General features: G+C 44.8%; 2 protein-coding genes across 4 annotated transcripts in view; both read right to left on the bottom strand.

Annotated features, from left to right (window-relative positions):
- emid1 (EMI domain containing 1) overlaps positions 1-13,206 on the bottom strand; it is a 233,281-nt gene extending 220,075 nt beyond the window's left edge. For 2 of the 3 annotated variants that reach the window (XM_033043346.1, XM_033043348.1), the window contains exons 1-3: positions 12,727-13,205; positions 5,375-5,491; positions 4,007-4,110 (exon numbers count right to left, since the gene is read on the bottom strand). In XM_033043346.1, the coding sequence (XP_032899237.1) occupies positions 4,007-4,110; positions 5,375-5,491; positions 12,727-12,923 (418 nt within the window). In that variant the 5' untranslated portion in view covers positions 12,924-13,205. Of the gene's footprint in view, positions 1-4,006; positions 4,111-5,374; positions 5,492-12,726 lie in introns of all 3 variants that reach the window. The other variant, XM_033043345.1, reaches the window with a different exon arrangement.
- Positions 13,207-18,507: 5,301 nt separating this feature from the next.
- Positions 18,508-24,178, bottom strand: part of LOC116987363 (ABC transporter B family member 1-like) — a 118,977-nt gene continuing 113,306 nt past the window's right edge. The window contains exon 20 of the mRNA XM_033043344.1: positions 18,508-21,764. Within this exon, the coding sequence (XP_032899235.1) occupies positions 21,522-21,764 (243 nt within the window). The 3' untranslated portion in view covers positions 18,508-21,521. The remainder of the gene's footprint in view (positions 21,765-24,178) is intronic.

Raw genomic sequence — 24,178 nt, 5'->3', positions numbered from 1 at the left:
GCATAGACTCAGTGGGCCGAAGGGCCTGTTCCCCGTGCTGTATTAGTAAACTAAACCAAATCAATCTCCGTGGCCAGACGTCATAGTGATTACATCACCCCTACTGCATATTACCAATGGTGAATGTCATGTGGGGAGACCCATTTGTATGATCCAGCTGCCTAATACCAGGAGTAGTTGATTAACTGGATGAGCCCTTTATGTTTCCGTATATAATTTAAGTACTGAGGTTGAGTCACAAAGGAGTTAAAACAGACCTAGTCATTAATTGCTTGAGCAAATACTCTGGGAGTTTCATATTTTTGCAAAGCAGGATGGATAGAAATGAATGAAAATCTTCAACTTGTTGTTCAATTACTAATCTCAGGGATAGAGCCTGCCTGTGCCCAGATCACAGAAATGTAGGTATTAGTTTGACAAAGTTTGCTCTCTAGTTTCGTTCAAAGATACATCATGGAAACAGGCCCTTCGGCCCACCGAATCCATGCTGACCATCAATCACTGGTTCACGCCAGTTCTCTGTAATCTCTCTTTCTAATCCACTCCCTACCCACTAGGGACAATTTACAGAGGGCCAATGGATCCACAAACACACACTTCTTTGGGCCGTGGGAAGAAACTGGAGCACCCGGAGGAAACCCACACGGTCACAGGGAGAACGTGCAAGCTCCACACAGACAGCGCCCGACCAAGGTCAGGATGAAATCTGGTGCTGTGGTACTATGAGGCAGTGGCTTTACCAGCTGTGCCAAGGTGCTGTTTGTTTTTATAGCTCTCTAAACTCCATTTAATAAACAAACTGTGCACATAAATTGACGATAATTGTGGTGAAATTATACAGATTTACTGGCGAGAGGCAAATAACAAAAAGCTGCACTGAAGAAAACTGACTGGTATTAAATGGTTTTCATGTGGAGATTCTGTCTGTAATCTCAATTGAGATTGAAAGTTCAACTACGAATATACAGAGACACACACATCCCAAAAGCATTTATCAAACGAGGTGAAACAGAAAAAGAACGCACAGAGGTACAGCGATTAATATCTTAGGGCGGATTTAGAAAAAGATAAGGCAATAATTGTTCAAAGAAGGCAAATATAGAACTGTAGGCATTTAACTAAAATCAAATCAAGGTTAGGCAATTAAACAATGTGGAGGACATTATTCCCCTTAAGGGCACTATTCAAAACTTTACAGCAATCTTACTTTACAGCCTATAGCAAAAAAATCCATCAAATAACGGAGTAATTATATGTGGTCCTTGAATGAACAATTGAGTCCATCAAAGGAAACTGGCTTGATATATCGTTAAATGTTTTTTTGCAATAAGGCACATATCGCACAGTTAATGCGCCACACACATCAACTGGATCAAGGAAATGGAGTGCATCAAATTTTAAGGACAAGTATAATTGGAGTCATTTCTGAGGTGGAATTACTACAGGAAATTATGAAGAATTGTAGTAGACACAAATTTAGTTGTGAACATGAACGTACAACAACACATTTACTCAGAGAGCTCTCTTTCATTAATCAAATGTCCATCTTCTATAATGTAATTAGTTCTCATTAAATCAGTAAATTGGCAGGAAACCACAATTCTTGGAGCCCCATTTTCTTTACGACATGAAGCCAAGACTGGAACAAATTCTCAGAATCAAATTAAAAGAGGAAATCAAGATTAAAGAAAGAAGCCTCTTGCTAGAGCACTTCCCCACTGACATACATTGCAAACCATTGTTAAAATAGTGATGCATTATAGAAAATAGGTTGTAAACTCCAATGCCCACAAGCTCGGAACGATAATACAATGTATTCAAAATGCACGGAGTGGGGGAGGGATAGTTCCCAGGGCAAAGTGCTCTCACTTCAGCTTTCGCACTGAAATGGCACCAAATTAGTTTTAAAAACAGCAGTCAGTTTTAATACTCGTTGCAATCAGGAACCTTGTGGTGAAGGTGGAACATTTTTCTTTAACTTTTATATCTTCAAATAAACGTCACGAATAGGCAAACAAATTAAACGCAGACTATTTCTAACAGAACAATTTGATTCTTGATTTTAAAGTGAACAGAGAGACGTGAAGGATCTGCTAAAGTTTGGCGCTGCCTCTCAATAAATACCTATGCTCCATCGCCCACACTTGCCAGACCTCTAGGCCTTGGCCTCCTGCCCAACTAATGATGGAAGCCAACTTCTTTTAATAGTTCCAGGTCAACAGGGAGCAGCTGAAGAGCTTTGTCAGCAGTTAGAAGAACCTTGTATCCAACTTTCAACGTAGATCTGTGGCTGCAAAGTGGCTTCTGCCGACTGCTTTCCCCGTGTTTGTCTTGCTGCACCTAAGGGTGCCAGGGTGGAGCACCCTTCTCAGATCCATCTGTTGTAGCTCACCTTTCAACCAGGGAATGGGCACAGTGGCCGCACTACTCCGTAAGTTGCCCAGAGTCCCTAGACGCCCACATATTGTCACGGATTGCCTTTTCCTGAATGCCGGATGCTGAGGGGAGAGCTGACAGAAGTGTAGAAAATCATGAGTGTCACAGACAGTGTGGACAGTTAGAACCTTTTCCCCCCCAGGGTGGAAATGCCAAAGACTTGAGGGTATAGCTTTAAGGTGAGAGGGGGAAAGTTTAAAGGAGATGTGCGGGGCAAATTTGTTTGACGCCAAAGGTCGCTTGGTGCCTGGAACGTGCTGCGAGGGTGGTTCATAAGTTCCAGGAGCAGAATTAGGCCATTCAGCCCATCGTGTCCATTCAGCCATTCAATCATGGCTGATCTATCTCTCCCTCTCAACCCCATTCTCCTGCCTTCTCCCCATAATCCCTGACGCCCGTACTAATGAAGAATCTGCCAAGTTGGTGGTGGAGGGAGAGACGACAGTGGCGTTTAATAGACTTTTGGATAGGCGCATGAATATGCAGGGAATGGAGGGATATGGATTATGTGTAGGCAGATAAGAGTTGGTTTCAGCACAGACATTGTGGGCCGAAGGGCCTGTGCTGTATGGTTCTATGTGTCGAGATTGCCAGCACTTCCTCAAGCCTCACACTAAACTCTTTCCCAGTTTTGATGCAGCCACTAACAAAATTACGATGCACTTTCAATTTTCTACAGACCTATTAATAAAGGACCCATCTGTGCATAGAGTCAAGAAGTCCTTTGGTTGGTGCTGTATCTTTAAATTCTACCGACACCACCACCACATCTCTTCAGCTGCAGTCTGTGCCAGGCCAGAGCTGCAGACAGGCTGTGAATAATTACGTAAATGAATCTCAACAAGGGATTTGCTTACGGCCAGTGGACTTCCTGTCTGCATGTATCTGCATCAGCACTGAGCCATTCTGCTCTGAGTTTAGCCAGCGCCCAAAAATACACTTCAATATTTAAATGGACGCGAGGCGTAAAAGCTCTATCCCAGTATTGTGAATCATTTCTGATTGTTTTGTATAAGAACATAGAACACAGAACAGTTCAGAGCAGGAACAGGCTCTTCAGCCCACAATGTCCGTGCCGAACCTGATGCCAAATTAATCTAATCTCCTCTGCCTGCATGTGATCAATAATTCCTCCATTCCTTGCATATCCAGGTGCCTATCTAAACGTCTCTTAAATGCCACTTTCATATCTGCCTCCACCATCAGCCTTGGCAGCACATTCCAAGTACCCATTATCCTTGGTGTAAAATAACTTGCTCCACATATCTCCTTTAAACTTTTCCCCTTTCACCTTAAAGCTATGCCCTCGAGTCTTTGACATTCCCACGCTGGGGAAAATGGTTCTGACTGTCTACCCTGTCTATGCCTCTCATGTTTTTATGGACTTCACTCAGGTCTTCCCTCAGCCTCCGACGCTTGAGAGTAACGATCCAATTAAGAACCAAATTTCTCTGCTCCAATACCTGCTCCAGCATTTAATCTCTGGAGGCAGCACGTGATGTACCCAGGTGGCAACACACAGAGGTAATCTCACTTTGTACAATCAGCGCATGGCAAGGCCATCTCTTACCTTCCTCACAGTTGCTCCCTCTGAAGCCGGCACAGCATTTCCACTCCACTGCCGTCACTGTTTTGTACGTCAGTCTATACGTTGGTCGTATCACTGCCCTGTAACTGGGAAATGTTTAAAAAGAAGACACTAATTATTTCAGAATTAAAAATATACACAAATTAAAAACTGTCCAAGAACTCTTCATGCATTCTTTAGTGTCTGTACAATCCAGGTAGACATAGAGCCATATTGTCACAGAGACACAGAATATGGAAACTAGCCCCTCATCCCAACTTGCTTATGCTGTCCAAGATGCCCATCGATGCTAGTCTCACCTGCCTGCCTTGACTCATATCCCTCCAAGCCTCTCCTATCCATGTACCTGTCCAAATATCTTTTACAAGTTGATCCTTTCCCCCTCTCTCTCCCTAAACTTATCCTTTAATTTAATTTAGTTCAGATTAGAAACACAGCGTGGAAACAGGTCCTTCGGCCCGCCTCATGCATGCTGACCATCAATCGCCCTTTCACTAGTTCTATCCCACACAGTAGGGCCAATTTACAGAGGCCAATTAATCTACAAACCTGCATGTCATTGGAATGTGGGAGGAAACTGGAGCACCCGGAGAAAACCCACCTGGTCATGGGAAGAACATACAAACTCTGTACAGACAGCACCTGTAGTCAGGATTGAACCCGGGTGCCTGGTGCTGTAAGGCAGCAACTCTACCGCTGTGCCACTGTGCCACCTCTAATCATTTAGTTTAGTTTATTGTCAGGTGTACCCAGGGACAGAGAAATGTTTTTGCTGCGTGCTAACCAGTCAGCTTTTAATTTAGTTTAGTTTAGTTTAGTGATACAGCGCGGAAACAGGCCCTTCAGCCCACCAGGTCCGCGCCGACCAGCGATCCCCGCATATTAACACTATCCTACACCCACTATGGACAATTTTTACATTTACCAAGCCAATTAATCTACAAACCTGTATGTTTTTGGAGTGTGGGAGTAAACCGAAGATCTTGGAGGAAACCCACGCAGGTCACGGGGAGAATGCAGAAACTCTGTACAGACAGCACCCATAGTCGGGATCAAACCTGGATGTCCGGCGCTGCATTCGCTGTAAGGCAGCAACTACACCGCTGCGCTGCCTTACAACAAACGCTTCTCACTGTACCTGGGTGCGCGTGACAATAAACTAAACTCATCTGGTTCTTGACTCCCTTGCTCTGGGGAATAGACTGCCTCCACCCCCTCTATTTCACTCAGGATTTGAAAAGTGGGAGGAAGCTGTTCCTGAGAAATGTGAACCAAGGCAGATGGATAGTCAGGCCATTGGAGCCAGAGCAGAGGACAATCAATGCCACTGATGCATGAGCGTGGTCTTACCTGATCCCACCGGGACAACCCAATGGCCATCTGCAGCTCTGATAAACCCTTTGCACATAGGTTCCATTCTGCACTTGACAGGACACTGTCTTCGTGAGTGTGTAAGGACACCAGTTCCTTGAAGAAAAGTAACGGCCATTTAACACACATTGCACTGAATAAAAATGATTTTAAAACGCTACAATTATAAACGAGCGCAGTTTACATAAAACATCTTACTAAGCCGTGTGAAGCATTCGCAACTAGAGTGGAGGAAGCAACTGCAGATGCTGGTTTATACCGGAGATAGACACAAGATGCTGGAGTAACACAGCTGGTCAGGCAGCATCTCTGGAGGAGAGGGATGGGTGACGTTTGGGGTCGGAACCCTTCTCCAGACTGTAGAGAATGACCGGCCTTCATCCAAACGGGAGCGGTTTTGATTCACAGACGGGTGGACAAAGGCCGGAGATGAAGTGATCAAAAGTATGAGATAAGGTAGAGGAGCGGTGAAATATGAAGCTAGAGGAAGGAATATGTGGAAGAGGAAGATGTAAGGAAGAAATGGGTGTACATCCATGGGGGGAATAGAGCGGGATTAAAAGGGGGAAACAAATTGGCGGGGGAGGGGGGGGGGGGGATCCTGTTTGTAGGCTAGTTACGTAAAGTTGGAGTGCCATGTTTATACCTTTGCGTTGGAAGCTACCCAAGTGGAAAATAAGATGGAAGTTGAGTAAAGCAGCATCTGCAGTTCCTTGTTTGCATGAATGGGGCATGTTTGCATGAATGCCTTATTCACCATACCTCAGATAACGAAGGGATTTATGTCCAAGTGTAGCTATGCATGTGCAGAATATTATTTGCTCTCTAAACCAGTTCACAGTGATCTAAATAATACGTGGCTGTACATCACCAGTGCTACTGCACTCGGAGTACTCTGTGCAGTTCTGGTCACCCACCTACAAGAAATACGTCATTAAGCTTGGAAGAGTGCAGATGAGATTCACCAGGACGTTACCTGGGTTTGCGGGCTTGAGTTAAAGGGAGTGGTTGGATAGGCTGAGACCTTTCCCACTGGAGCATAGGAGGCTGAGGGGTGACCTTGATGAGCTGTACAAGATCACAAGGCGCATAGATAAAATGAACGCTCACAGTCTCTTTCCCCCAGAGTAGAGGATTCAAACACTAGAGGGCATAGGCTTAAGTTGACAGAGGAAATATTCAAGAGGGACTTCAGAAGCAAGATTTACACTCACAAAACACACAGATGTGGAAACAAATATGAGTGCGGACATTCCATTCCTCCGGTCTCCCAGGTCTACAACTTTTAGTCTCACTTTCTACTCTCAACATTGATACATCAGTCCTGTCTGCCCGTAGCCAGAACAACATCAAAAATGGAAAAAATAACACAATACATGTGTAAAGTATAGAGTTTTGCTTACAGGGCCTTGGCCTTGGCCTACACAATCTCCCAGTTGCCAAAAATATGAACTCCCTGTCCCATTCCCAGACTGACTTTTCGGTCCTGGGCCTCCTCCACTGTCAAGAGTGAGGCCATACACAAATTGGAGGAGCTTATTTCACTTGGGCAACAGTGGTATGAACGTTGATTTCTCTAATTTCTAGTATACCTTGCATCCCCTCTCTCTCCACCCCCCCACCCAAGTCGTCCCACTGGTTCCACTGCTCACATCCTTGTATCCCTTCGTTATCCCCTCTTCCCCAGCCAACAATGGGCCCTGATGGGCTCCACCTGGTCATCTGTTGCTGGTTTGTTCTGTCCTTTTCCTACCTCCAGTTGCCCTCCGCTCCACTTCCCGTCTGAAGAAGGGTCCCAACACAAAACGTAACCCAAAATGTAACCCATCCTTTTTCTCCTGAGATGCTGCCTGACCCGCTGAGTTACTCCAGCACTATTCTCCTTTATACTAATTCTATTTATAGCAATATATTTTTGGGATGAAGATTACTTCACACATCTGCCGATCACCTCCTCCCCCCCCCTCATCCGCATTGACCTATCACTTGCCAGGTTTTGCCCAACACCCACCCCTCTTCCACCTTTCTCCCCTCCAACCGCAATCAGTCTGAAACGTCGCCAGCCCATTCCCTCCACAGATGCCGCCTGACCTGCTGGGTTCCTCCAGCACTTTGCGTTTTACTCAAGATTCAAGCACTTGCAGTTCCTCGTGTCTCTGCTACCTCTGTTGGTGAACCAAGGAAGAGCAACCCTCCATATAACATAACTCGCCCCGCAGTGCCTGCTGCACCTTTTACAGTCATTTTCACTGTGAAACGTACTGTGTTCATTCACTATCATTCCCAAAGGCAGAGAGTAAAGCATGCAAAGACACAAAAACCCCAAGTAACACGCAGCATCTCTGGAAAGAAGGAATGGGTGACGATTCGGATTAATACCCTTCTTCAGACACAGTAAAGCGTGCAGTTACATATTGAGCCTTCATCCAGTTTGAAGTTTGTTGTTTTACCTTTTAAAAAAAAAAAAGTTAAGAGCCTAAGATGAAGACCAAGTCGGGCGATTCTTTCCGTGCTGGTCCCAGAAGTGAATCTGCAATCCCTCACTACAACCTCTACCCCAACATCAGCGCTTCTTACTTTAACAAAGCTCTTTTCAATCTCCTTTCCCTTTATCCTGCATCTGTAAACTATGGTTGGAATAATTCAGCGGGTCAGGCAGCATCTCTGGAGTGAAGGAATGGGTGATGTTTCGGGTCTCGACTCGAAATGTCTGAAGAAAAGGTCTCGACTCGAAATGCCACCCATTCCTTCTCTCCAGAGATGCTGCCTGAACCGCTGAGTTACTCCAGCATTTTGTGTCTATCTTCGTTGTAAACCAGCATCTGCAGTTCCTTCCTACACGTTCTGTACACCGTGGATGGCTTGATTGTAATCATATATAGTACTTCCGCTAACTGGTTAGCACGCAACAAAAAGGCTTTTCACTGTACCTTGGTACATGTGACAATAAACTAAACTAATCTAAACTGAACCTGATGGAGCCAAGCCCCACCTCCTAACGTCATCTGTCTATTTCCCTCCACGGATGCTGCCTGACTCGCTGAATTCTTCCAGCACCTTGTGCTTTGCTCGGGACCAGATGGAAACGGAGCCCAACCAGGGTTGACAGCATCACTTGCAAACATTGCAGCAGTGGTCCATTAAACTGTCACGCTTGGCTTACAATCGCAGATATTATAGGAACCATGTGGCACATACACTCGCCACTTAAAACAAATTTCCAGACCCACCCTCCCACTCAATCACTCTCGATCCATCAGTAAATTAGAGGGGGTCGATTTAAATGCCTTAAAATGTTAAGCCTGGTCTTGTATCCGAATCCCAGCCTTGTGTAGGACTAATTATTTTATTTGTAACTCTCCTTCGAGGAGGGGTTGTCAAGAGAGTGGATAAACACCAGAATGGCGTTAACATTCACAGAGACTAGATTAATGGGGTTAGTTCAAGTATGCCATCCATACATAATTTAATCAATTGGAGTCTCCTCTGGCCAAGGCACCTGACGTTAGGATGGTGGACGTTTGCAGCAGCAGAGCTTCAAGCTGTGGCCACTGGTGACAATAACATTGATGCCCCTGAGCAACTAAAGCAGTGAGAACGGTGGCACAGGAGAGGAATGGGCCAGGGACATGGGGTGGGGGGGGGGTTGGGATAGGATGGGGGAGGTTGGGATAGGATGGTGGGGGGGGGGGGATAATATGGAGGGGTGGGTTATAACGGTCCCTGACTACTGGTGGGCGGTTGATATACATGGGACTGCAGATGCTGGCATCTGGAGCAAAAATAAAACAGCAAACGGCTGGAGCACTCATGGCACAGCAGTGGCGTTGCTGCCTCACAGCGCCAGAGACCCAGGTATGATGCCGACCTCGGGTGCTGTCTGTATGGAGTTTGCACGTTTTCCATGTGACAGAATGTGTTTCCTCCGGGTGCTCTGGTTTTGTGCGGGTTTGTAGATTAATTGGCTGTGGGTGGAAGGGAATGGGGGGGGGGGGGGGGTAATTGGGAGAAATGGGTGCACAGCCGGATAGGGGTACATAAAATTGGAGAATTCAATGGTCAATCATTGTCTAAATTGAGTGGACAGGAATTACACACACACCGCTGTTTGACGGACTGTTGAAACAAGGAACTGCAGATGCTGGTTTACAGAAAGAAGAGACTGAAGAAGGATTCCGACTCAAAACGTTACCTGTTCTTTTTCCCTATAGGTGCTGCCTAACCCACTGAGTTTTTCCAGCATTTTGTGTTTATCTTTGGTATAAACCAGCATCTGCTCTTCCTTCCTACTCCTTTACAAAAACCAGTCTAACGAAACTGGTTCCTTGCACTTTAATTTCATGCAACAGCCCCATCTGTGGAGTCCCGGGAAGGTTTATTCACTTTCCCTTGGACTTTCACCTACTGTAGCCTGGAGATAGCCAACAGGCTGATCAGCCAGCGAGGACAGACAGGGGAGTTGTGTGGGAAGGAACTACAGATGCTGATTTACACCAAAGATGAAGACACAAAACGCTGCAGTAACTGAGCGGGTCAGGAAGCCTCTCTGGAGAAAAGGAATGGGTAACGGTTTGGGTCGACCCGAAACGTCACCTATTCCTTTTCTCCAGAGATGCTGCCTGCCCGCTGAGTTACTCCAACATTTTGTGGCTGTCTGGCGGAGAAACGGTTTGAAACGGGCAGCGTGGTGACTGTGAGTGGCGGAAAATGAAATCCCCCCTCCCCCACATTCACCACAAACGTCACCTATCCATGTTCTCCAGAGATGTTGCCTGACCCGCTGAGTTACTCCAGCATTTTGTGTCTATCTTCGGTGGTGGAGGAACTCAGCCGGTCAGGCAGCATCTGAGCAGGGAATGGACAGACGACGTTTCGGGTAGGAACCCTTCTTCATATTGAGTCTGAAGGATGAGTTCCCCCAGCACTTTTTAAATTTACTCAAGATTCCAGCACCTGCAGTTTTGAAGAAGGGTCCCAACCTGAAACGTCACCTATCCATGTCCACCTGAGATGCTGCTTGACCTGCCGAGTTACTCCAGCACTTTGTGTCATTTTTTCCAGTTCATTGTACCTCTGTTATGTACCAATCTCACTTTCAGCAGGCCTGCCTGACCCTGGGGATACAAGCTTTCAGCTCTTGGCCCCCCTTCCCTTCCACTTTCAGAACTCTCAATTAAAAAAAAAAAAATCGTGGCAGGGTGTGGGTATTTGGACCGTGGGTGCCTTCATAAGTTCATAAGGAGCAGAATTAGGCCATTCTGCCCATCGTCTACTCTGCCATTCAATCATGGCTGATCTATCTCTCCTTCCTAACCCTATTCTCAAGCCTTCTCCCCATAACCCCTGACACCAGTACTAATCAAGAATCTATTTCTTAAAAAATATCAATTGACTTGGCCTCCAAGGCCATCTGTGGCAAAGAATTCCACAGATTCCACACAAAGAATTCTACACTTTCACCACACAAGGGACCACAGATGCCTTCGAGTAGATCGCCGGTAGATTGAAGATAGACACAAAAAGCTGGAGTAACTCAGCGAGACAGGCAGCATCTGTGGAAAGAAGGAATGGGTTCCCCAGGCTGGGTGGCGCTTAGTTTAGCGATGTTTGAAGGGTCCACACTCAAAACGTCGCATCTATTCCCTCCACAGATGCTGCCCGACCCGCTGAGTTCCTCCAGTACATTGTAATTTGTTTAATGTCGCACCCTTCTCACTGTAGCTCCCGCCCAGGTGTTTGGGAAAGAGTCTAATCAGAGCAGACCAAACTAATGGGAATTCTGTGGTTTTTTTTGCCAAACTCGTTCCAGTTCCAGTTCTGATTAAAAACCCAACTCCACCGCGACTAGTGTTTAGACTTGTCCAAGGTAGGCACATGTAACTGGCCTCGGGTAGTTTCGAATGTATCTGTGAACTACCATGCGAAATACATCAAAGGAAACACCATCGTTTAAAGTGAAGCCTGATTCCAAAAAGTCTTTCCAAAAAGAAATAAAGGTTGCGGATGTACTCGCCGTGATAACCGCGGGCTGGCCCCAGTGTCCGGGACAGAGAGGGGGCAGTGGGCTTTCTCGAGTCAGGAATCCCACACACTGGGCGATTGTGGGGTGCGCTTTGACCGGTCGTTCCGGCTCTCGGGAGATTTATTGGAGCGGGCTGTTTAAAACCCGCGGGAGAGATTAACACGAGCCCGGGGGGGGGGGGGGGGGGGGGTCAGGTGAAAACGCCGTGGCCAAAGATACTAGAGCTAGCCTTGCATGATCTTTGGCCGCCGGCCGCTGTGGCAGCGTAGGAAGCGGCGCCGTCTACACCCAGCGGTCGCTAGACAAACCTTCCCACCGCTGTCCGCCCCGACACAAAGCTCCTGCCTGCCTGCCCCCGTCTCAATGCAGGTAGGCGGACTGACCGGCTGGATTAGGAAGAGGAGATTGGGCATTTTTAACGTCGTATCTGAACCACCCACTGAATGGACGAGATGGAGATATCAGCCCACTCATGCACTGGGATCCAGTTTTGTATCAGCTACGCGTTTAATTTCTGGCAGTGGGGGTTTTTAGCAGCGTAGGAGGGAATTAGCGACCGTGTACTCACTAGCAACTCGGGTCTGACATCGGGGCCAAGTGTTCCCTGTTCACGGGGGCCGCTAGAAGAATCCCACTAACTGAGCACACTGTGTGAAACATTCACCACAACAATCCCACGTATCGAGGAAATAAAAACCCGGGGGTGGGAGACCAATACATTAGCATTTATTAAACCACATCTATATTCTAAAGGGAGGTTACATGCTTTAAAAAAAAGTTCTGTCAAGAAAAAAGTTTAGTCGGGGGGAAAAATAGCTTTGTAAAGCAACAGTTTTGTCCAAAATAAACGAACATTTTCTTAAGGAAAAAGTTTTTATCAGGAAACAGTTTAGACGAGAAAATTTTTTTTTTGTATAGAAACAGTTTTGTCAAGAAATAAAGTTTTGTCAAGAACAACACGTGTTCTAGGCAATTAGAATTACAACTTTAAAATACAACGGGTTGTTTTAACACTATAATGCCCAGCTATTGGGTGGCTAGTTGGTAAACTACGATTCTCCAAAAAAACCCTCTAAAGGGATATTGATAATGATTCGACTTCCCCGCCGCCAACCCCGATTCGCCTGGATAAACCTGTCCCTGCATTGAGATGTTTTGTGCTGCCCACATCCGGACACACCAGACCATTGGGACTGAGCGAGCAAGCGCGGCAGATCACTGTCACCTTGTTTGCGCCTTATCTCAGAGAGGTTATTGTTAAATGGCAGGGAAGCGAGGGAGGGAGGGAGGGAGGCAGGGGGGCCGTTACCTCCGGCTGAGAAACCCGTTGCTGATGATTCCTAGCTGGTCCTTGCTGCTTTGCAGAGCCGCCGGGAACTTGTATTGGAAGCCGGTCCCCCATGAAGTGCACATCACAGGCACTGAGGAGAGCAGGAGCAAGGTGACTGGGAATCCTCCCCACCTCTGGAGATCCGTGCACGAAGTGAGATGTCCGCTCCCGGCCATGCCCTGCACACTTCCAATGCTGCCTTCACAATGTCCCAGTGTCTTTATACAAGAGGCGCCGCGTCTCACTCTCCTCCCCCGGGGCCGGTGGCAGCAGGCTCAGCAGCAGCAGGGAGCGGGTCAGACCCGGCGCCGCGGATATGCCGGTGGGTTCGGCTCGGTGGGACAGGGTAGCGGCGGTGCCTCTGCTCCTTCTCAGGATCGCTGGCTGCCCCCCGGAGAAATCGGACTAATGTCTGACTGCTGGGAGATTGGCAGCAACGGGAGGGGAGAGAGGGAGGAGAGAGCGAGGGAGAGAGGAAGAGGGAGAGGGAGGGGAGAGAGGAGGGGTGAGAGGAGAGAGGGAGGGGAGAGGGGAGAGAGGGAGGGGAGAGGGGAGAGAGGGAGGGGAGAGAGGGAGGGGAGAGGCGATGGAGGGAGGGTAGAGAGGCGATGGAGGGAGGGTAGAGAGAGGGAGGGAGGACTAGTGAGGGTCCCGTCTCGTTACACACACCGCATCCAGGCGCGGGCTCCCAGTAACCGCGGGGACCCGGCTCCGGTGACCGGAGGAAGCGGCGGCTCGGCTCCCGCAGGGGGCAGTCGGCAGCCAGGGAGAGAGGAGGCATCCTGGGCTCGGTGTGGAATGTCCTCCCTGTGACCACGGCCTCCTCTACACCGGGGCTCCGCTACCACCCTCCTCTCCCCCACCTTACAAAAGCACGAGGAACTGCAGATGCCCGAACCTGCAGCAAAACACAAAGTGCTGGAAGAACTCAGCAGGTCAGGCAGCATATGTGGAAGGAATGGACAGTCTGGAGAAGCGACCCTTCACCTGGGAACATCACCTGTCCATTCCCTCCACAGATGCTGCCTGACCCACTGAGTGACTCCAGCACTTTGTGTCTATCTTTGGTATAAACCAGCGTCTGCTGTTCCTTGTTTCTACATCTAAGTTAGTGTAAAGTTGTGGCGGAAAGAATGAACGGAAGATTAGAGAGATAAGTGGTGATGAGGAAATAGAAGGCAATGGGACAGGCCAGAGTTGGGTCATTGGCCACATGTGAGACCCTGAGGGGCCAAACAGTGTTCTTCTTTGGTTCTGTAATCTTAGTTTATTATATTGTTTATTTTTGTAAGGTTTATGCTTATATATTATAGCTATTGTTATCATTTTGTGACTACTAATTGTATTAGTATTATTACGGTGTGGGATTTAGATGTAGTTTTGTTTATTGTCACGTGTACCGAGGTACAGTGAAAAACGTTTTCGTTGCATAAAGCACAAAGACTATACATGATTACAATCAAGGTTGAATCCGCAACCAGTATGAAGCAGGGTCTCTCCAGAGACGCTGCATGTCCCGCTGAGTTACTCCAGCTTTTTGTGTCTCTTCGGATTAAACCAGCATCTGCAGTTCCTTCTTACACTGTCCAGATACAGGACAAAGGGAATAATGTTCGGTGCAAGATAAAGTCCAGTAAAGTCTGATTCAAGATAGTCCAAGAGGCTTCAATGAGATACATGGTAGGTACACAAAAATGCTGGAGAAACTCAGCAGGTGCAGCAGCATCTATGGAGCAAAGGAGATAGGCAACGTTTCAGGCCAAAACCCTTCTTCAGACTGATAGAGGGTGGGGGGAGAAGAAAGGAAAAAGGAGGAGGAGCCCGAGGGCCGAGGGAGAGGTAGGAAGGGGAGGAGGCAGCAAGGGTTAACGGAATTGTGAGAATTCAATGTTCATGCCACCAGGATGCAGCCTACCCAAGCTGAATATGCGGTGCTGTTCCTCCAATTTCCGGTGTTGCTCACTCTGGCCGTGGAGGAGGCCCAGGACAGAGAAGTCGGATATGGAATGGGAGGGGGAGTTGAAGTGCTGAGCCACCGGGAGGTCAGGTTGGTTAAGGCGAAACGATCGCCAAGCCTACGCTTGGTCTCACCGATATTGATCAGATGATACATGGTAGCTCAGGACTGCTCTCTGGTTGTTGATTGGGTGGTTCCTAACTAGGTGGTCCTAACTACCATGGAATATTGAAGAAAACAAAATGCTGGTGGAATTCTGCGGGTCAGGCAGCGTCTGTGGAGGGAATGGACAAATGACATTTCGGGGCTGGATCCTTCTCTTCCTGTTTAAATTCAATCTCTAATTGGGCAGGAAGGATTAAGGATAACCCCAAAATCTTTTATAAGTGTATTATAAGCAAGAGAGTTGTTTAGGAAAGAGGTCACCTCAAAGATCAAAAGGGAAATCGAAAGTCATCTGAAGAAGGGTCTTGATCTGAAACGTCACCTATTCCTTTTCTCCAGAGATTCCTTTGACCCGCTGAGTTACTCCAGCATTTTGTGTTTATAAAAGGGAAATCTATATGAATGAAGTGTCAGAAAGAACCACAGATGCTGGTTTAAATCAAAGGTGGACACAGAACTCACTGACTTCATCAACGTCACCACTAATTTGCATCCTGCACTCAAATTCACTTGGAAGTACAATAGTCCTCATGCTCCCCTTCCTCTCTGAACACCCACCCACCACCCCCTAGGCCTCCATCTACTCACCTGCCCTCATCCGACCTCCAGCCTCACCTTGTTCACCATCCCCCCTGACCGCCCCCTTTCTGATACGGAATGGTCTGTCCTCAGCAGAGGCCTCACCTTTGTCCCCACCTTGAGCTCTGGGTCTGCCACGATGTAGAGCTCTTCTTCCGTCGCCTCCGGGCCTTTTTCTATGGGAAGGAGTCCTCACCACCAGTGATGACCTCTTCTCCCATCTCCAACGGACCTCCTCCTCTTGGACTCCCCTGGATGACCCTCTTTACCTTCTTTAGACCTTTTCATTTCCAACTGCCAGCGGGCCATCAACCGTCTCAAATGTTTAATTCCTCACTCTGCAGCAACCCCGACTGGATAATCAAACCTGCCGACAAGGGAGGTGCCGTGGCAGTCTGGCGCGCTGACCTCTACCGGACTGAGGCCAGGCAACAACTCGCAGACACCTCCTCCTACTTATCCTTGGACCATGACTCCACAGACGAGCACCAGGCCTTAATCTCAAACACCATTACTGATTTCATCACTTCCGGCTCTCTGCCCTCCAAAGCCTCCAACCTTATCGTTCCCCAGCCCCGCACGGCCTGATTTTATCTTCTCCCCAAAATCCAAACAGAACTGTCCTGGCAGACCCATTGTTTCTGCCTGTTCATGTCCCACCAAACTAATTTCCACATACCTCGATTCCATCCTATGCCCCCTCGCCCAATCCCTCCCTACCTATGTCCAAGACACCTCACATGCTCTTTGTCTCCTCATTGACTTCCGTTTTCCAGCCCCCCACTCCCTCATCTTTACTATGGATGTCCAGTCACTCCTCACCTCCATCCCCAACAGGAAGGTGTTAAAGCCCTCCGTTTCTTCCTCGACCACAGAACCAGCCAATTTCTGTCTACCAATACTCTCCTCCGCCTAGCAGAGCTGGTTCTTACCCTCAACAACTTCTGCTTTGACTCCTCCCACTTCCTCCAAATCCAAGGCGTAGCTATGGGCACTTGCATGGGGCCCTAGCTATGCCTGCCTCTTTGTAGGGTACGTCGAACAATCTCTGTGCCAGGCATACACTGACTCTATCCCCAAACTCTACCTCCACTACATTAACAACTGCATTGGTGCTACCTCCTGCACTCATGCAGAACTCACTGACTTCATCAACTTCAACACTAATTTGCATCCTGCACTCAAATTCACTTGGAAATACAATAGTCCTCATGCTCCCCTTCCTCTCTGAACAAGTCTGAAGAAGGGTCTCGACCCGAAACGGCACCCATTCCTTCTCTCCAGAGATGATGCCTGTCCCGCTGAGTTACTCCTTAATGAAAAGTTCTCATTGGCTTAGAGATACAGCATAGAATCAGGCCCTTCAGCCCACTGACGAATGAATGAATGGCTAACGAATGTTCACCCATACACTAGTTGCTATTGCAGTTTTGCATCCAACACACTAGGGGGCAGTTTAGAGGACAATTAACCTACAAACATGCACATGTTTGGGATGTGAGAGAAAATCGGAGCAATCGGAGGGAACCCACAGTCACAGGGAGAATGTACAAACTCCACATGGACAGCACCAGAGGTCAGGATTGAGCCTGGGTTTTGACTTTATGAAACAGCAGCTCTACTAGCTGTGCCTACATTAATGTGCGATTTTATATCATTTGCAATGTACCTATAAGGTTTACCAGATTAGATAAACCACCCACAGAGTCATCGTCATGGAAATTCTACTACATTTGCACCTTGTTATTAATTTCAGTATTAATTTCAGTTTCCATGCACTATTGCTGAATTCAAGCATTCTAGATTTTTTTTATTGACATATCAAAGATGTATCAAATTCATGCTCAAAGTGTAATGTAAGTTACCAAAAGATTACAAACAAAAATGTTGACAGACACTCAAAGATCGGGTCAATAGTGCTGGGGAGATTAATAATTTTCATGTAAAATATATACACAAAGTGCTGGAGTAACTCAACGGGTCAGGCAGCATCTCTGGAGAACAAGGATGGGTGACGTTTCAGTACAGGACCCTTCTTCTCGAGTCGGATGGGTTCCGATCCGAAACGTAAACCATCCTTTTTCACCAGAAATGCTGCCTGACCCGCTAAGTTCAACACGTTGGGTCTATCTTCGGTATAAACCAGCATTTGCAGTTCTTTGTTTCGACAACAATTTTCAACTGTTCCCTCAAGACCAATTTACACAATGCAAGACCTCAACAGAAAAATAATTAAATTACAAATTTTTGTAGTGCTCCTTGATAGATAAGAGCTGAACAAAATGTACACATGATTCTTTGAAATAACTACAGGTATGTTTGATGTTTACCTGTGAAGGAAGATGGGACTCATTTATGGAACTGAAAAAAGGATCTCTTAAAAAAAGACAAAGTGCTGGAGTTTCTCAACAGGTCAGGTAGCATCTCTGGAGAAAATACCCCCTTGTCCCTTGGTATTGCACTCCAATCTATGCCTAGAGTACACACCTGAGGATTTCAGTTGGCTATATATCTACTGCACTGTCCATAAAGCTGATGCATAAAGTAATTTACTATTTCAGAGACAGATGCAAGGAAATTACTATGGATTTCCAAACAGATGATTAATTTGACAATAACTAAAGCTCTTCTTCTTACTTAGCGATTAAGGCGGACGGAACACTTCAGAGTAAGTTGGTGGTAAAAGATTATGTCAATGCAACGGGGTGCAGTAAAAATATTCGGCTAGTCTGAGAAGACAGATCCTACATCGTCATCTGCCATTTATTCTCCAAGTTATCCAATGTTATTCAACATTTTCGGAATTTCATTTCTTTCAAAGTTTTTGGAATTTATGACATATCTCAGGCAAACAGTAGTCACCTATCCAGTCTACTCATCAGACCTGAAACAGCATCTATTCATGTTCTCCAGAGATGCAGCCCAACCTGCTGAGTTACTCCAGCACTATATTTTTCTTGCTGCTAACATTCAAGCAGTTTCTTTGTGACTGACACTCATGGTAGCAGGAAATACTATTTCACAGATTGGTTGCACAAGTATAGTGCTTGCCGAAGATATGGTGTGAACAACTTTATTCTTCCAAAATCTTCGATTGACATACCGCACATATTGTAGTTGGCACATCTCATGTGACATTTAATTTGTAACAGAATACAGCTAACATTTTATCCATTGCACTTTCATTAATAATGGTACTGTCACATTATCATAAATCTGAAAAATAAACTTTGATATGAATCTCAGTAGTTAGAAATATGGCTCAAAGTGCATCATACAAATTAAATAGTACATGTTTGTGAATACAAATACACCAAAGAACTGTTGGCATTTATGGTATACAAAGCTGTACAGTTGACTTGGCTTTAGAACATATAAGAGATCATTCAGGCTCATAGCCAAACTTTAATAATTACAGCTTAGTAATTATTCAGCCACTTGGGTTGTTGAATTCACAAAAAGTGGATTTCTTCCTTGCAGTTGAAAATAATTATGAACAATCCACTAAAATGACTCAAGTGAAACATCCTCTAATAATTATTAATGCTACAACATTGTGTGTAATAGGCACTGTAAGCGTAAATAAATTTAAAATCTGCATAATGCAACACAGTAAAATGTTTACAGATGCAATTTTCTTGGAAAACAAATATAATTACTGGGTTCAGTTTGCAAGTGTAAAAGATCATTCAGCCTGCTAAATATATTCAATAATGCACCATTCCTGAATCTAAAGAAAGATTTATTGTGATCTGCACAAGAATAGATTGGTTTGCAAGCAATATTTTTTTTTTCAATTTGGTGCAAAAAAACTGTAATTTATCTGTCCCTGTTTGTAAGGTCAGATAAATATAGTGGATATTTACTTAAGCAGGGCCTGGAAGTTTAAATAGCGGCAAACCTGCTGTATGTTAAAACGTTACTGGTTTTTATTATCTAACGAAGGGAGAAGCCAGAATGAAGAACCTGCAGGACATTAGGCAACATTTCTCAAAATGCATCCTTCTAGTTTAATAGTATCTATAAATCACAGCAGTTAGACAGGATAAATTTGGCAGTCTTGTAATTTGTTACTAAACACTAACATCTGTAATTCCCATGACAAATGATGTTCCTTCCTATCGTCCTTCGATGCTTTGGAGAAAGATGGTCGGCTTTACGAGGGCAGTTAAGATGGGGATTACTCGAGCCATGGTGTGGCAAAGAATGTACATTTTTTCTGAGCTTGATAAACTGTGGTAATATCCACATTAAAAGAGCCAGAAGAGGGCTTGAAAATTCTCAGATGCTGTGGAACGATGAACCTTGCATCATATATGCCACGAATGTATGTAAAAAGTGATACACATATTTACACAATTTCACAACTTTTTTTCAAAATAGATACTATATCATCACCACAGTTCCATAAAATTCCTATACAACAATTGATTTCCCTTAAATGTTGCACATTGACATTGTTTACTTATTTTTAATCGTATTAATTTAGTGATACACTCCTTTATAATTCTTGTGCCAATAAATTAAAACTTGTAATGCATTGTCAAAGAACTATGCAGCTATTTTATAAACTCAATTTGAACAAATTCTGTTTGCTCCTCGTTACTGAAGATCAATTTCAAATACTGACATTTAAAACTTGCACCCGACCAACTTAATTAACAGCAAGTACAATTCTGTATTATTTTTATAAAGTGCACATCCAATAATTCTACTCAATAGTCACCACAAAACTTTTAAAATTCTCTTGATGTAAACATAAATTAAGACAAAATAAGTTATCAGTCATGATGAGACATATAATCTTATTACTGAGAAAGCCAGGGTATCTAATCAGCATATAATCAGAAGAAAACGTCACTAAAACGGAGTGCAATCTGGCTAAGAAGCAAAATTAGCAAAGAGATGACAAATAAATATGAACATTCATTCAGATATCATTTATTCTGCAATTCCTTTTTACTGGTTTAAAAGGGACAATTTAATAAAATAAAAAGCAGTTGCTGCTATGTTCTTTTTAAATATATATTTTTCTAAATAATTACCGTCTTTAACTAGCCCAAACAACTTTTAATTGAGAAACTAAAAGTACGAGTAAAAAACGACAAAGTTATGATGAAAATGTGGCTGAGTTGCGCGGATCGGTTTGATCATGGAATGTTTCATGCTTATATTGTGACTTGGTTGGTGTGTAGTGATTGTTTATCTCATTTGAAACAATGTGGGGGAAACTGTGATGGGTAAGGGGTGGGAAGGGAGGGCAGTTGGGAGTAGGAAAGCAAATCTATCCTCTCAATTCAGTGAAGCCGACAGGAACTGTGCATGTTTCCCGACGAGACCCTCCACAATTAGGTTGTTGACATTAATGGTAAAAGTTTCCTGTGTGTGTTAGTTTAGCCACTGTGGATTGGTGCCCAAGTCGGGGAGTCGGATGAGGAGGTTGGAGAAATAAGTCAAAACAAATGGGCAGAAAAATAAAGTGTGTTTTAAGACTAGTATTACCTTCTAGCCTGTAAATATCCTGCTAAACAACAAGATGCAATTAAAAAACGTTTAGTAGAAGTGCTCGCAAGTTCGGTGGAGCCAATGTCAAGCATCGCAACAACAGTAGCGTAACTATTGTTGCTTCCCTTACTCTTGTACTCAAAATAAATATAATCATAAATATAACGATGAGGGCCTAGGTTATTTACACATGGTTAACACTTCTAAATTATCACTGACGAAAGAACAAAACATGCTTTACATGAGGCAGTTTGATGTGAATTTGAGTTCCACAAGTTTTCTATCTTGTTCTCTTGCTGCAATGTACCAGTGGAATTAAGTACGAGTGTCACGTATACAAGACCTTACTGGAATATGATCTCAATGGGACAGTCATTTGCTTTTCACTTAATTTGCAAATCCAACAGTCAAGAGCATGTAACGACAAACTTCTGGACTTTTGTTTTAAGATAAAGAACTGTAAGATTATACTTTTACAGACAAATGAGCTCCAAATGTTCAATAGCATTTGACACATACAAATGGTGATCATCACATCAATGCTTATAATTGATTAATGTAAAACAACTTAACCATTTTGCTGTTTTTCCATATTAATATCTGCATTGCTCCAATATTCTCTCTCACAGTTTGAGGCCTCTTCCACATGTGTTCCATTTGATGAATCATCTTCTTGGAAATAATCTCCTCCAAGCGACACTGTGTTTGCAGTCAATTGGTGTATAACCAATCTCTTGTAAATCCCGCCCTTTACTAAAAGACTTTGATGGGTGCCAGATTCCACTATCCTTCCTTTATCAATAACAATCACCTGAAATGAAAGATCATGGCGTTACAGCAAGTGTAAATAGTGCCAAATATAAAATATTATGCATTATAATTTCCTGATTTGCCACAGCACAGACTGGATCTGCTGCCTCTCAGTTTCAATATCATGGGATTAATCCTGATCCTCGGTGCTGTCCGTGTTCAGCTTGTATGCTCTCTCTGCGACAGGGGTGCAACGGTAGAGCTGCTGCCTCACAGCGTTGGAGACCCAGGTTCGATCCTGACCTTGGGCACTGTCTGTACAGTTTGCATGCTCTCCCTGCTACTGCGTGGGTTTCCTCCGGGTGCTCCGGTTTTCTCTCACATCCCACAAGATGTGCGGGTTTGTAGGTCAATTGGCCATCGTAAATTGCCCCTCGTGTATGTAGGATGTGAAAGTGGGATGACATAGAACTAGTGTACAGGTGATCACGGTGAAACTAAACTCTGAACGCTGGATTCGCAGGGTGCTTCTGTTTCTTCCCACATCACAAAGAAAGGTGGACTGGTAGGCTAATTGGCCTCCATATTTTCCTAAAGTGTGTGTGTGTGAATGGTGGAATCTGGAAGGAAATGGAAATGTGGGAATGCTGTATGAGTGCTGTAAATAGTGCACGACAGTTGGTGGGGAGTCCGTGGGCCACACAATAAGACTATATCCTGAGCACAGTTTTATAATTCCTCCAAAACATTTGTCTATTAATCATAGCTATTCAGGAATATCAAGTCAGCTGCTACTTAGTCCCTCAAATCTGCCTCATCATTCAATGAGATCTTGGTTAATCTCAGCCCTAAATCACCATAGATCTTGGGCGCTGCTTCAAGAGACCGGGTGCGCAGATCGGACACAGCTTGCAGTGGTGGAGGACAGCAACAACTTTGTTTGCCCAGGCCGACCCTGCAACACCGCCAGGATAACCGGCCTTCATGGCAAAGTTAAGAACTCTACATTAATAAACAACTTGGGACTTCAATCATGAAAAATGGTGCCAAGACAGAGCGACTCTTGTATACTGTCTCAGTGTACTATACTACACACTTGTAACTAACTAAGATTGTGCTTGTGTATAGTAATACTTTTACTGAACTGTATGCAAAAACTGAATTTCACTGTAGCTCGGTACATGTGACAATAAAGTACCATTGAACCATCGTTGATTGATTTCTGATAACCAATATCCGATTTTACAATAATAATTTATCTGACCTCAAAAATTGCTGCAGAAGCAATTCAATTTATAATAAACGGAGAATAATAGATCCTCCTGGTAAAGTCAAAACAAAATAGGCAAGTTTGCAACATTTTTCTAAACTCTGCCAGAATACCATGAATGATTTGCAATTCAGCAGTCTTGACTTTTGCCCATATCCCCTTTATCACAACTTGTCTCGTGTACCTATTCTAACAGGAATGTTTGAGCTCAGATTTTTTCCCCTTCTTGCTGCTGAATCTCGTCTATCTAGGAACGCCAAGTCTTTGTCACTTTGATCTTCAGTTTGGGTAGAAAAAACTAATTAACAGCCATATAGCATTGAAACATGCCCTTCATCCTAACTTATCAATGGCAAAGAAGATGTCCCATCCAAGCTGGTCCCATTTCTCTCATATCTTTCCAAACCTTTTCTAACCATGTACCTCTATTTTGAATGTCATTGTACTTGTCTCAATAACCTCCTCTGGCAGCTCGTTCCATATACCCACCACCCTCCGAGTGAAAAAGATGATTCTCAGGTTCCTATTAAGTCTTTCCCCTCTCACCTTATATTATGTCCTCTGGTCCTTGATTCTCCTACCCTGGGTAAAAGACTCTGCATTCATCCCATCTATTCCCCTCATGATTTTATATGCCTCTGTAAGATCACCCCTCAGCTTCCTGCGCCCCAAGAAATATATTCCACTTTTTCGAAGAGGAGGAGGAAGGTTTATTTCCCAATTTAATAATCTCCACTTTGAAGCACTTTAAAATGAATTAAATGTCAAGGATCAACATGAGGAGTTAAATTGTTGAAAGTTGATTTATAATATGTCTTTGGGGCAAGAAACCCACTGACCTGGAAAAGAAGGCCAACCACCTTGTACACAGAGATCAAGAGATTATATGTGTAGGATGGAACTGCAGATGCTGGTTTACACCGAAGATAGACACAAAATGCTGGAGTAATTTAGTGGGGCAGGCAGCATCTCTGGAGAATAGGAACAGGTGCCGTTTGGGTTGAGGCCCTTCTTCAGACTGAGAGTCGGCGAGAGAGAAACTAGAGATATTTAAAGGTACTGAGAACAAATGAATGAAAGGTATGAAAAGAACAAATCAAAGCCAGCAACGATGATCGAGGAAAGGTGGAGCCCACAATGGTCCATTGTTGGCTGTGGAAAAGGAAATAATGAGTGGATACAAGCAGTTTAACTCAGCAGGGTGA

This window comes from Amblyraja radiata, chromosome 25, assembly GCF_010909765.2.
Source record: "Amblyraja radiata isolate CabotCenter1 chromosome 25, sAmbRad1.1.pri, whole genome shotgun sequence".
Lineage (NCBI taxonomy): Eukaryota > Metazoa > Chordata > Chondrichthyes > Rajiformes > Rajidae > Amblyraja > Amblyraja radiata.
This window is presented reverse-complemented; position numbering and strand designations above follow the sequence as displayed.